The 14,587-nt window shown below is 41.1% G+C and overlaps 1 protein-coding gene across 1 annotated transcript; it reads right to left on the reverse strand.

The window, feature by feature from the left end:
* Positions 1–1,312: 1,312 nt before the first annotated feature.
* Positions 1,313–6,911, reverse strand: LOC123735055 (protein odd-skipped-related 2-like). The gene is given in 5 exon segments (XM_045712951.1): positions 1,313–1,882; positions 2,342–2,441; positions 3,022–3,449; positions 3,451–3,734; positions 6,455–6,911. Coding segments are annotated over 4 exon segments (936 nt in total). The 5' UTR covers positions 3,676–3,734; positions 6,455–6,911; the 3' UTR covers positions 1,313–1,699.
* Positions 6,912–14,587: the final 7,676 nt, after the last annotated feature.

The following is a 14,587-nucleotide window of genomic DNA, read 5'->3' on the forward strand; positions in this document are numbered from 1 at the left end:
CCGTCATTGTAAGATAAGAATTTGATCTTAGCGGACTTGCCTAGTTAAATAAAGGTTAATTAAATAAATAAATGTAAAACCTTGTGTGTAATTGTGCGTGTCCTCATGCCACTGTGGGTTCACTCTGCAGCTTCTTCAATGTGTAATAATGATCAGTAGCCATCAGAGGCCGGCGGTGGAGATAAAGATAGCGGATATGACGTGTTGCCCTGCTGCTAATGCTGCTAATTGAACGGCTAATGAGCTTCTGTCAGCTGTCATATAGATAGGATTATAATTATAATATACTCTATTACTAATCACACCGTGATAGTAACAACAATAAGACTACTACTATAGTAATACTACTGTAGTAATACTACTGCATTAATACTAACACCGTGATAGTAACAGCAACAATAATACCACTACTGTAGTAATAATACTGTAGTAATAATACTGTAGTAATACTACTGCAGTAATAATACTGTAGTAATACTACTGCAGTAATACTAACACCATGATTGTAACAGCAACAATAATACCACTACTGTAGTAATACTACTGTAGTAATAATACTGTAGTAATACTACTGTAGTAATACTACTGTAGTAATACTACTGTAGTAATAATACTGTAGTAATAATACTGTAGTAATAATACTGTAGTAATACTACTGCAGTAATACTAACGCCATGATAGTAACAGCAACAATAATACCACTACTGTAGTAATAATACTGTAGTAATACTACTGTAGTAATAATACTGCAGTAATACTCAGAATCATTCTCAAATAGGTCTACATGCTACTTAGACCAAGATAGTTGTATTTCTGGAATGTTCGTTTTTTATCACTATAAGTTACTACACATTACTAGGAGTTTATATATGGATTGTGTGATTCTCTGTATGTGTTTTATAGCGTATCGTTTATTCGCTGTTAGTCAGCACCACACAAAATATAGTTTAGCTTCTGCGTGTCCACCAGTTCACGTTTTTTTTTATTCTACTATAAGCTACATCACCCCTCCTTTATTTCCAATCAACAAAAAAAAAGCGATTTAAAATAACAAGTTGTCAGCCTGTGTACACAATGAAGTATGTGTTTTTTTTGTGTGTGTTAAAGACGATAAGGTGGTGGTGTAGGAAGGAGTTCTGTACTCTCCTTTCATTCCGCCACTTCATGATTAATACGTTTCTCTTTTTACGCAGCAAAGAATAATGGAATAAAACAAACACCATTTTTTTTTTTTTTTTTTTACCAATGGGAATATTTAACTTTGCTTTATTTCTAAAATACAATTTAACATACTTTAAACATTGGGGTTGTGTTTTTTTTTTTTTTTTAAACAACTTTTTAATTCAAGGACATGAACAACAACAACATAAAATATATGATTTACATGGGCTCCAAAAGTCTTGATATTTACAGGTAGAAGAGGCAGGAAGAGCGGTCTGTGTCTGTCTGGGCTCCTTGCCTTTCACTTGAGACGCAGTACTGTTCATCACTCCATTGTAAATATTGCTTGTCCACAGTTCAGTTTGTGATATTCTTTCAATGGAAGAAGAAGAAAGAAAGACAGGAAGGAAGAAGAAGGAAAAAAAAAAAACCGTTTCGTCGATGTTTGTTGTTTCCTCTGTTATTATTAACGTCCGTTTTTTTTTTGTCCTGTTTTTTGTTTGGTTTGTTCGGCTGTTCATCAGCCTTCTCAGATTGGCTAGTAGTCCTGGTGAGGAGTGTGCGTCAAACTGTGCCGTCGCAAGTCACAGTTGCGCCGAAACACCTTTCCGCAGCGGTCACAGCTGTAGGGCTTGATGTCTGTATGGGTGAGAAGGTGAGTTTTCAGGTTACTTCTTTGATTAAAGGTTCTTCCGCATGTGGGGCATTTGTGAGGAGATTCCTGTTTAGATTTAAAGCAAGCAAAGGATTATTCCCTTTAGTTTATTTAGATAAATATATGTATTGTATTATAATATGAATCTTCAGATCAGTTATTGACATTGTGCTGATAAGTAAGCTTTGGCCCTAACAAAATGAACGTCTGTAGCTATAGTCTATATTTCTTTTAAACTAGTTATTATAATCATTCAGTTATTACCATACCTGCCAAATATAGACGAGACACAATCGCTATCCATACAGGCAATCCAAATACACATATATATATATTTATATTTAGGTTTCAGAAAATATGCCAAATTTGATCAGTGACGTTTGCAGTAAGACATGACGCGTGTAACAACACGAGTACACAGATATGTGAGGATCGTGCCCTCTCATATGGTTTACTGACTCACATACATGTTGCATTGGTATCAAATTGTGTTAATAAATCTTTTTTTTTTTTTATGAGACTCACCTGCATATGTAATGTTTTATGAACGGCTAAAGTTCGAGACTGACAAAATCCTTTCCCACATTCTTGACATTTGAAGGGCTTCTCCTTGGAGTGGATGTATCTGGGAAGTAGAAGACAGAGGAGACGCGGTTAAAACGGAAACACCTTTTCATATAACGGCGTTGAAGTCATGCTGAGAAGTGCCTGCCAGTTGTGCAACTTGATCTGTGTTCTTGTGCGTAAAAGGGGCTTTAGCGCCCTCTCGGAATAAGGACTTGTCCTACTCTGCACAGTGCACGCAACATAGTTATTACAAAAAAACACCTACATACAACGCCAGGGTTGTGGGTTCGATTCCCACGGGAGGGCCAGTACAAAAAAAAAAAATGCATAAAATGAAATGTATGCATTCACTACTGTAAGTCGGCTCTGGATAAGAGCGTCTGCTAAATGTACTAAAATGTAAAATGTTAGCAGGTGTTAATGCAAGTGTAGCGAAATGCTTGTGCTTTTAGTTCCGACCATTGCAGTGCGTCACAATGTTGGAATTGTGTACAAAGTCAAATGAATATGAATAAAACGTGATCATGACGCTATTCCGTACACACACGTCACTATCAAAGTGTTTTTGTGTTTTTTTTTCCTTTCAAAGAAAACAACAGCAGTATCATCCCATATACATTCAGAGCACCGCTTGTTACCTGTGGTCTCTCAGGTGGTCTTGTCTTCGGAAGGCCTTGTGGCAGATATCACAGGTATAAGGCCGTTCGTCTGTGTGGGTCCTCTCGTGGATCAGAAGATTGTATGACTTGGTGAAATGCCTGCCACAAAACTTGCAAATAAATTCCTTTTTCGTCTTTGACGGAAGTCTTCCCCGAGTGGGTTTTCTATCAGGCGACAGTTTGTTAAACTCAGATATCGCGTTGCCGAGACCCGCTGTCAACTTTGAAAGATCCCCAGCTTTAGGCGGATCCTCCTGGGTAGCAGCTATCGCCAGGTTGGCAAAGTCAAAGCGCGGCGGTCGGTCCTTGTGCAGCCCGGGGATAAGGTGAGTAAGGCCCTGTTTAGGGTGAAAGAGGTGTGCGGAGAACGGTAGCCCCGTGAAGGTAAACCGGGGATCCATTAAGCCCCTGAGCAGCAGCCATCTCAGTGATAGTCGACCTCAGTCCCTGCATGTGCGGATAACCCAGTGTCCAGTGGTTCATGTGCATGGTCTGCACCGCGCTAAGCCCGTACAGTCCCTGGAGCTGGTCGACGGCGGCCGGGAAGGCGTTGACCGCTTGCAGGAAGGAGTAATTGGTGAGTTGGAGAGACGGGTGGAGAGGGATCGGAGCGGGTAGGGCTTTGCTCCCCATCTCGGCGGCTAAAGACTTCACGGTTAGGACCTCGGCACAACTCTACCACGGTGAAGGTCCTGTTAAAGACATGAACAATACACATTAATATGAGTTTACCATCAACCCACAATATGGCACAATATAGATCTAGAAAATACTGCAATTAGACAGTAAAAATAAGCATAGAGTTAATGACACAAACTATTTCTGTGCATTTTGCACGATGCTGCAAATAGTTTTCCATTAGAGCTTTTCCAACCGTTTGACCTTAGCCGACATTTAATTAATTTTACAACCATCTTGAGAACGGCCTTAATAATAAGGGCTGGTATTGGATCGTCTCACATTCAGCGTTTTAATACTTCACTTCCATTGTGGAAATCAAGGACAGTGACTCATTTACTTCAAGATTTACGATTTGCATACCGTCTAAAGGTGAACAGATTCCTATTTGGTTATAAAGCTTTTTTTTTGTTATAGAGACATGTTAAGCGTTCAAGTTATATCTTTTTGTGCACAAGGTGCAAGAAGACTTGGGACAAATTGAATGTTTGTCTGGAGAAAATACATTTCGTTCATTTTTTTTCTCTTCTTCTTTCTTCTAGAGCACATGGTTTTTCCTTCTAATAAGATAAATATATGTTATGCATCCAAAAAAGAAAAAAGTTGGAGACGTTGTTTTCGTTGCGCTCGACTGTGCTTGTTGTCACTCCCAATTAAATGTTCTACGATACATTAAAACAACTCCTTGTTTTAACGCTGCCATTATATTCGCCAATGCCGTGTGTTACAACACACAAGGCCTAATTAAACGTATTATCACGTCAACAGACTTGGACGTTTGTAATCTCGCCTGTTGTAGTCAGACGTGTTATTCTCTTTATGCGTGTTAACTGGAGAACAACATATAAAAGGGGTTTTGCTTATCTCCTAAAATAAACTTTACCCTCCATTTTTTTATTTTTTTTGGTGTAAAATCCATTTCTAGGCTATTTGGAGTCATGTTTAAGGCCTTGAACGATGTTTATCTCTGAAAACAAAGGCGTATATGGACCTGCTAACTAAATTAACATTTGTTGTATATTTCGTCGCCAAAGACCGATTATAGAATGTTGCTGTAGCCTATAATCACGAGTATTGCAACTTCAGAGAAATACATGATTTGCGTAAACATCCTTTGTAAATACTCCTGTACAAAGGCTATACGTGTTATGGGGTTGAGGATTATGACAACTGTATGATAATACTATGGGACTGTTAAAATGACAGGGTTACATGCACAAGTGGTGTAATGACACCAAGTTGGTAAAGTAATGCTTTCCAAACCCACGAACAAGCTCACCGTGTAACTCTCTCCATGCACAATACTTATTCAGACCGTGGGTGTGTTTTTTTTTTAGGTGTAAATAAATAGTATTCCTCTCAAACTATTTAAATGTTCAACTTCTTGCGTAAATTGCAAAAAAACTAAAAACTTTAGACTGCGTGAACATGAATTTAATATATTTATAAATATATTTTAGAGCGTCCCATTTACAGCTACCGTTTTTTTGGTCAGTGTGGTTTTTGAGGTGCAAATAGCGCTCCTCTTTGAGCTTCACGTTTCTATAAGTTACTGTAGCAGAATACCACTGTGCATTAAAAACCAGCGAGGACTGGCAACCCTTGTTGAACATTCGTCTGAAAACTATGACTCATTCATAATAATCAAATTTTACCCCCCAAAAAAATATAAGCTGTTTTTCCCCACGTTAGTTTTATAAACTTTAGCCAAATGGAAGGATTTATTCTAACACGGGTTAGAGTCAGTGAGTAAAATGCTAGGTTATTAACTTACACAGATGATCGACTTGCTAAAGAACAGGCTACTGTGTGTAACCCTATAGCTGGCTATACGTTCACACGTGGACAGAGAAAGGGCAGAGTTTGGTCCATGTTCTCAGGCTACAACAAACACAGGACAACTCTTTACTGGCCAATCAGATGAAAAAAAAGGGCATAAACAGTTTGTCTTTAAAAAGTCATGGTGAGGTGGATATTTGTCAGAAATGGGCAGCTGCAACAGAACTTCCGGTCAGCATGCTGTTGATAAGGATATTTGTAGTTTTATAATAACCTATAGTCTTTGCGTAATGATTTAATGACAAGCGATATGTGCTGTATCGTATTGGTCTGCGTTGCCCAACTGGCGGCCCTGGGATATTATTTGCCCCATCAATGTATTTATTTATTAACTTTTTTTTTTTTTTTTTTATTGTTTGACATAAAATACTTTAAAACAAAAATTACAAAAAAACAGAAAATCAGCTCCAAGTGATTTTCATTTTGTGAAATCTGTTCCAAAGTATTTCCCACGCATAATATAAAGATATATGTGGCCTTATATAAACGTAAGTAAGGTTTGAAATGTTTGAAATGATTACGTTTTAGTCAAATACTATATCCGTTTGTGGTTCTTGCGGTCAATTTGCAGTCTACAAATTGTTTGTAATTATGTTTCTGCCCGCTGACCATCCGCTCAAGAACAAATCGTCCCTCGGTTAAATCTAGTTGATGATCTCTGACATTGGCTATTTTATATATATATATATTTAAACTTTGACTGTAGTCTTAAGTATTTTTCACATATAACTTTACACTGTCAAATGTGTTTATTCTGACAGCATGGACTCGTTTGAACGTTCAATTAGTAGGCGACTCAGGGTCTCATTGTCATGAGCCTTTCACACTACCTGTTTCAACACAAGTGTCAAATGTAATGTATTAAAGAGCAACTATCATGGAAACATAATCTTACCCCCTAATAAACAGACGCCAAAGGTCGCTCCGCAGTTAGTTCTGCTGTGTTTCAGTAATCCACAATGCCTTTCAAGAGAGGCGTCCCAACTCCACTTTAACGTCAGCAAAAGTTTTCCAACTTCGTCCATGTAAATCTCATCGCCACGACCCTCGCAGAACCAGATCTGTTGCGATTCCTCCTAATACTTTGCGCCCGTTTTTCTTGCAAAGAAGTCGTCGGGAGGAGGGGAGGGGAGGGAGGGGGGGAGAAAGTTACGATCACTATATAGAGTTGAAGTGACGCCAGGCGCAGGAGTCTCCGTACTCTGCTGTGTTTCTACTCGGTTCGGAGTTGGGCTGTAGTGGCTTGAAGAGCACAAGTCCCATCACTTTTCAGGAGTCCGGGGCTCTCGGCGTGTTCAGCCCGCCCTCCGCCACGCCTTCTCGCACTGATCAACTCCCAATGTCCTTCTCTGTTTATTTGTGTTTGGATGGCAACTAGGGACCGAGCACAGCCCGCTGCAACCTGCATCTGGACACTTTACATACAGATAGCCTGTACCTTCTTCTCATTAAATGGTTACTTTTTCTGTAGGAGACATAGAAATAACAAGAGGGGGGGGAGAAAAAACACATGATCCGTTTTCAAACCAATGAACGCGCTTTTAGGTTGATTTAAAACGTGATTTTAATAAGACTGGATTTGCTTATGAAAAGTTTAGAAACCATGCGAATTGGCTTAAATAGAGGGCGACGTGTATGAGCCACCACAATAAATAGTTTGATTTAATTGTGGTAAAGGTTCATGTATTGGGAGCTGTAAAACCCGGGAACAAAACTTCTCTCAAAAACAGCAGCGAAGTACAGAAATGCCCAGAAAACCGTTACTCTGCTGTTTTCAATGTGTATGTCGATGACTGTTGTTGTTTTCTTCTCCCTCCACATCTGTCCTATTAGCTCAGAACCGAACAGAATAACCGGATAAACACAACGACTTCTGTATAACATGCAAAGAGTCAACATAAATAAGTGTCACCCTCCACCACAAGCCTTTATAGTCTTTTGTTAATGTCAAACAGCAGGTTATAGCGACCATCACACTCTATTAACACAGAATTAGTCTCTTATCTATTTCAATTATGACCATTTTAACAAATATGATATGGTGGTTTATTTACATTAAAATCTAAGATTCCTTTCCAATGGATTTTTATTTTCTACAACAACAGAAAGCTAAAACCAAACGACGCTGTTAATAACATATAAATGAGTTAGGCTATAGATGATAATTAGGGTTACCATCTCCTTCCAAAATGAGACACGCCGAGTTGTATGTTCGGTCTCGTTGAGTTGTGTTGTGTTTTTTTTTAGATAGAACTACATTATGTTCTAATACACAGAAAGCTGAGATGAATTAAACCAACTGGAACGAGCCTTAAGACGCGCGGCGGCTCTCTCTAGCCACAAATAATCATTTTTTTTTCACATTTCATGATAAGACAAAATGTGTTTTAATTAAGTCAGTATCGAACAAAAATTCTGTCTTTCACAGAATATCGAACAATTTCCACATGATGTCTATCCGATCAGTTGATTTCTCTCTTTACACCTTACAGATGCCGTGGTGCAGGAGGTCTTGAATCAGTGTTGAAGATGAATTCTAAGGCGTTTGATGATCGTTCACTAATAGGCTGATTACAAAAAAAGTTTCAGTAAAATGGCAAAAAGTTAGACAATAAATGGCTTTGAGATATTCCACAACATGCAAAATATAATGCTACACTGAATATGTACGTCGAATAGACATTATAAATCCAACAGGGGAATAGTGATAGCCTAATCATTTGTCATCAATGAATTTGCTATTTTTTTTTTTTAATTAAATTAGTATTATTATTATTTTAAATCAATTGAACGAGGGGCTCATTGTATGTGTAACTTGTTGCTTCACCCCTCAGTATGACTGTAGCTACAATAGAACAATGACGTCTACTGCAGGAAAGTACAGCTGCAGCCTCAGAGCAACGCAAATGGCGTCGAGCGGAATGACAGGTCTGCAGCGACGCCTATTGGTGCATGACGGACACGACGGACGTCGGTTCGCTGCTCATTGGCCTGGTCTTCTATTCAACGTTTCGTTCATGTAAACGGACTAAGGCCCTAAGCGATCTGTCTTCAGTACAATAATGCGATTGTTATAAACAGTAACAACAACAACAAAAACAGACGATCATTGTAAACAACATTTGTTAAAATTAGTGAATCTATAGGTTTATGCGTGGTGGTAACTTTTTTACCCCGTTGAGAAAAGAAAATCCAGCCTACATTTTTGAAATTCCAATTTCTATTAAGTGTTGACGCTCTGACTACAATTAAGACTCTGAATATTTGTATAAAACAACAGTCGTTTACCTGATAAATCATTAACAGGAACAATAGGAAACAGATCACTCAGAGAGACAGAGACAGAGAGAGAGAGAGAGAGAGACAGAGAGAGAGACAGAGAGAGAGAGAGAGAGAGAGAGAGAGAGAGAGAGAGAGAGAGAGAGAGAGAGAGAGAGAGAGAGAGAGAGAGACAGACAGAGAGAGAGACAGAGAGAGAGAGAGAGAGAGACAGAGAGAGAGAGAGAGAGAGACAGAGAGAGAGAGAGAGAGAGAGAGAGAGAGAGAGAGAGAGAGAGAGAGAGAGAGAGAGAGAGAGAGAGAGCGAGAGAGAGAGAGAGAGAGAGAGAGAGACAGAGAGAGAGAGAGAGAGAGAGAGAGACAGAGAGAGAGAGAGAGAGACGGAGAGAGAGAGACAGAGAGAGAGACGAGAGAGAGAGACAGAGAGAGAGAGAGACAGAGAGAGAGAGAGAGACAGAGAGAGAGAGAGAGAGAGAGAGAGAGAGAGAGAGAGAGAGAGAGAGAGAGAGAGAGAGAGAGAGAGACAGAGAGAGGACATGGATCATACAGACACTGCAGTGGACCACTTATGTTCTGGCGCGTTGGACAAATGGAACTAATGAACAACCGATCCTCTCTGGGTTAATAATGGAACTAATGAACAACCGATCCTCTCTGGGTTAGTAATGGAACTAATGAACAACCGATCCTCTCTGGGTTAATAATGGAACTAACGAACAACCGATCCTCTCTGGGTTAATACTGGAACTAATGAACAACCGATCCTCTCTGGGTTAATAATGGAACTAATGAACAACCGATCCTCTCTGGGTTAATAATGGAACTAACGAACAACCGATCCTCTCTGGGTTAGTAATGGAACTAATGAACAACCGATCCTCTCTGGGTTAGTAATGGAACTAATGAACAACCGATCCTCTCTGGGTTAATAATGGAACTAATGAACAACCGATCCTCTCTGGGTTAATAATGGAACTAATGAACAACCGATCCTCTCTGGGTTAATAATGGAACTAATGAACAACCGATCCTCTCTGGGTTAATAATGGAACTAATGAACAACCGATCCTCTCTGGGTTAATAATGGAACTAATGAACAACCGATCCTCTCTGGGTTAATAATGGAACTAACGAACAACCGATCCTCTCTGGGTTAATAATGGAACTAATGAACAACCGATCCTCTCTGGGTTAATAATGGAACTAATGAACAACCGATCCTCTCTGGGTTAATAATGGAACTAATGAACAACCGATCCTCTCTGGGTTAATAATGGAACTAACGAACAACCGATCCTCTCTGGGTTAATAATGGAACTAACGAACAACCGATCCTCTCTGGGTTAGTAATGGAAGGAGAGGATCGGTTACAGGTCAACCCTGGTCTCCTTGACAGGATGGACCAACACATAAAAGAGAGATGGTGATCTTTAGTCTAGTTGAGCATTTGTAGGCCTATTGGTTTTTAGTAGGTCTAAGAGCTCAGGAGAAAATCCTGCCCCATTTATGCTGTAGTGACGTGTTTTGCAAATGTGTGGTTTTCGGATTCAGTTTCATATCTCTGAATGTAATATTGTTTCCACCTTGAACAAAAAAACCCAAAGTTTAGTGGAAACGATACCAGACGTTTGATTATAAGCCTAAACAAACAAACACAACTTTTAATAAATAATAAATAAAAATGAATTGAGCAAATTGCGTAAGACTTCACTTGTCCTTCAGATAATATACATTTGTTTCTGATGTACAAAATAAATAATAATAAAAAATACTGTATCACAATTTATTATTACTAACAAACATTCACAAATGTTCAACTGATATCTGCCAATAATAGTTCTAGGATGATAAAGCTGAGACGGCCTTAAACATGATGTATTACGCTGACTTTATATGTCAGGTATTTACTCAGGTCTAAATCTACTCACCTGAGATCCTGAACACCTGCCTTGCTGATGTTTCTGTGATGTTAATGCTGGAAAAATATAAAATAAATAATAAATCCTTTAAAAATATATTTAACCTTTTGCAGCTTGAAATCTCCACATCCACAGTAATGGCTGACAGACAGAGATGTTAGGGTTGGACTGATTCTCTCTCTCTCTGTCTCTCTCTGTCTCTCTCTCTCTCTGTCTCTCTCTCTCTCTGTCTCTCTCTCTCTCTCTGTTCTCTCTCTCTCTCTCTGTTCTCTCTCTCTCTCTCTCTCTCTCTCTCTCTCTCTCTCTCTGTCTCTCTCTCTCTCTCTCTCTCTCCCTCTCTCTCTCTGTCTCTTGCTCTCTCTCTGTCTCTCTCTCTCTGTTCTCTCTGTTCTCTCTCTCTCTCTCTCTCTCTCTCTGTCTCTCTCTGTTCTCTCTCTCTCTCTCTCTCTCTCTCTCTCTCTCTCTCTCTCTGTCTCTTGCTCTCTCTCTGCCTCTCTCTCTCTGTTCTCTCTGTTCTCTCTCTCTCTCTCTCTCTCTCTCTCTGTCTCTCTCTGTTCTCTCTCTCTCTCTCTCTCTCTCTCTCTCTCTCTGTCTCTCTCTGTCTCTCTCTCTCTGTCTCTCTCTGTTCTCTCTCTCTCTCTCTCTCTCTCTCTCTCTCTGTCTCTCTCTGTCTCTCTCTCTCTCTCTCTCTCTGTCTCTCTCTGTTCTCTCTCTCTCTCTCTCTCTCTCTCTCTCTGTCTCTCTCTGTCTCTCTCTCTCTCTCTCTTGCTCTCTCTCTCTCTCTCTCTCTCTCTCTCTCTCTCTCTCTGACTCTCTCTCTCTCCCTCCCCCTTGGTCTCCCTATCTCTCAATCTGTGTCTGTAGCAGGTAGACAGGATGGTGGTAGGTTAGTGTTGTGGTTTAGAAGCCCCCATATCTCCTCCACCTACTCTCTCTCTCTCTCATCCTGTCCCAGCCCAGCCTTTTCACAAAGAAGACCCTTATTTCTCTCTCTTTCGTCTTAAACTTGTCTTGATGTAAATGTAAAGTTTAGTGCCTTCAGGCCTAATTGTTTTAATCGTTTTATATTTAACTAGGCAAGTCAGTAAAGAACTAATTCTTATTTACAATGACGGCCTACCTTGGCCAAACCCTCCCCTAACCCGGGCGACACTGGGCCAATTGTGCACTGCTCTATGGGACTGTTGATCATGGCTGGTTGTGATACAGCCTGGGATCGAACCAGGGTCTGTAGTGACGCCTCTAGCACTGAGATGTAGTTCCTTCGACCACTGCGCCACGTCGGGAGCCCATTGTATGAACATTTCACTCAAACTAAAAAAAGTCTGCTAGTCATGAAAATCATCCCACTGGGCACATACGTCAATTCAACCTCTATTCCACATGTTGGTTCAACAGAATTTCACTGAAATGACATGGAAACAACGTTGATTTAACCAGTGTTTTGCCCAGTGGGATTTTATCATCACAGTAGGTCAACCCGATTCATTACTAGAGGTGGATGTGTAGTTACTAAAATATTACGGGATGATTAAAATATGTAGTTAATAAAACAAGTCTATTGTAGCCTACCGCGTATTCTGACAGTTCACATCAACGTATACAGCGGAACGTATACACCGGAACGCACCAGTACCGAGAAATCATCACTTATCCAACCAACTTAGTGAAGGAAGAGAGAAAATTCACATTAGACTACGCTCTCCGTCGGTCCTCTTGAAGTCACGTGGTTATCTACCGGGAGATTCATTCATCATGCCAGCTGGAGAACTGAAACGGGAAACTTGATTAGAGTTTCTAGCGTTTAGAAAACGGTCTCTATTGTATTGTTACGCGCCGCTATTGGAGCGGCATAAGCGTGGATTTCTCAGCGATGCGGTGATGCGCTACAGCGCTAGACTACACAGCGCTCTGAACGGGCTCTTGCTGAATATGACTCAAAATAGGATTATAGATGCAGATTATCAAATGATATTAGTAACAGTAGGCTTATCTATTCATTGGTTTTGCATGTGATTTACACGGAGTGTACAAAACATTAGGTACACCTTCCTAAACGATTGAGTTTGCCACCACCCCATTTCCCCCCTCAGAACAGCCTCATTTTGTCGGGGACATGGACTCTACCAGGTGTAGAAACCGTTCCACAGGGATGCTGGTCCATGTTCACTCCAATGCTTCCCCACAGTTGTGTCCAGTTGGCTGGATGTCCTTTGGGTGGTGAACCATTCTTGATACACACATGAAACTGTTGAGCGTGAAAAACCCCAGCAGCGTTGCAGTTCTTGACACAAACCAGTGCCCCCTGGCAACTACTACCAAACCCCGTTTAAAGGCTCTTAAATCTTTAGTCTTGCTCATTCACCCTCTGAATGGCACACATATATAATCCATGTCTCAGTTGTCTCAAGGCTTAAACAAAAAAAAAGTTCAGTGGATTTAACAAGTGACATCAACAAGGGATCATAGCTTTCACCTGGATTCACCTGGTCAGTCTATGTCATGGAAATAGCAGGTGTTCTTAATGTTTTGTCAAGTCAGTGTATGCGCTATAGTAGGTTAGATTAACGTCCTCTTCTCTACTCTGTTATCTTGTGTTATTGAATGTTTGCCTAAAGTTAAATAAAGGTTAAATAATATATATATAATATTTTTTTTAAAGTTTCCTCCTAAGGATGAAGGTAAGTCTCCTATTGGTTAGATTGTAACATATGGTGGGGGGAAACATCTCTATTCCTACTACTACTATACACTGTAATCCACTGTAGCCAATACACTCTTAGAAAGCAAAGGATCTGGATAGAGACAAATAGGGTTCCATCGCTTGTTTCATATTTGTTAACCCCTAAAGGTTCCATGTTCAACCCTTCTGGTTCTCCCCAGGGGTTCTTCTTCTCTGAACCAAAATTGGTTCCATATAGAACCCATAGGTTCCATATAGGGTTCTATATGGAACCAATTTTGGTTCTAGAACCTAAGAGGCGCCGTACATGTATATGAAGCAAGCATAGAACCCTTTTTGGTGGGGGGTAGTGGGCTGAATGTGACCCCCCCCATGCGAGAAGTGGGGGTAGTGGGTTGAATGTGACCCCCCCATGGGAGAAGTGGGGGTAGTGGGGTGAATGTGACCCCCCATGGGAGAAGTGGGGGGTAGTGGGCTGAATGTAACCCCCCATGGGAGAAGTGGGGGTAGTGGGCTGAATGTAAACCCCCCATGCGAGAAGTGGGGGTAGTGGGCTGAATGTGACCCCCCCATGGGAGAAGTGGGGGGTAGTGGGCTGAATGTAAACCCCCCCATGCGAGAAGTGGGGGTAGTGGGCTGAATGTAAACCCCCCATGCGAGAAGTGGGGGTAGTGGGCTGAATGTGACCCCCCCATGGGAGAAGTGGGGGTAGTGGGCTGAATGTAACCCCCCATGGGAGAAGTGGGGGGTAGTGGGCTGAATGTAACCCCCCATGGGAGAAGGTAAGGGGTAGTGGGCTGAATGTAAACCCCCCATGCGAGAAGTGGGGGTAGTGGGCTGAATGTGACCCCCCCATGGGAGAAGTGGGGGTAGTGGGCTGAATGTGACCCCCCATGGGAGAAGGTAAGGGGTAGTTGGCTGAATGTAACCCCCCATGGGAGAAGTGGGGGTAGTGGGCTGAATGTAACCCCCCATGGGAGAAGGTAAGGGGTAGTTGGCTGAATGTAACCCCCCATGGGAGAAGTGGGGGGTAGTGGGCTGAACGTAACCCCCCATGGGAGAAGTGGGGGGTAGTGGGCTGAACGTAACCCCCCATGGGAGAAGTGGGGGTAGTGGGCTGAATGTAACCCCCCATGGGAGAAGGTGG

Source organism: Salmo salar, unplaced genomic scaffold, assembly GCF_905237065.1.
Source record: "Salmo salar unplaced genomic scaffold, Ssal_v3.1, whole genome shotgun sequence".
Classification (NCBI taxonomy): Eukaryota; Metazoa; Chordata; class Actinopteri; order Salmoniformes; family Salmonidae; genus Salmo; species Salmo salar.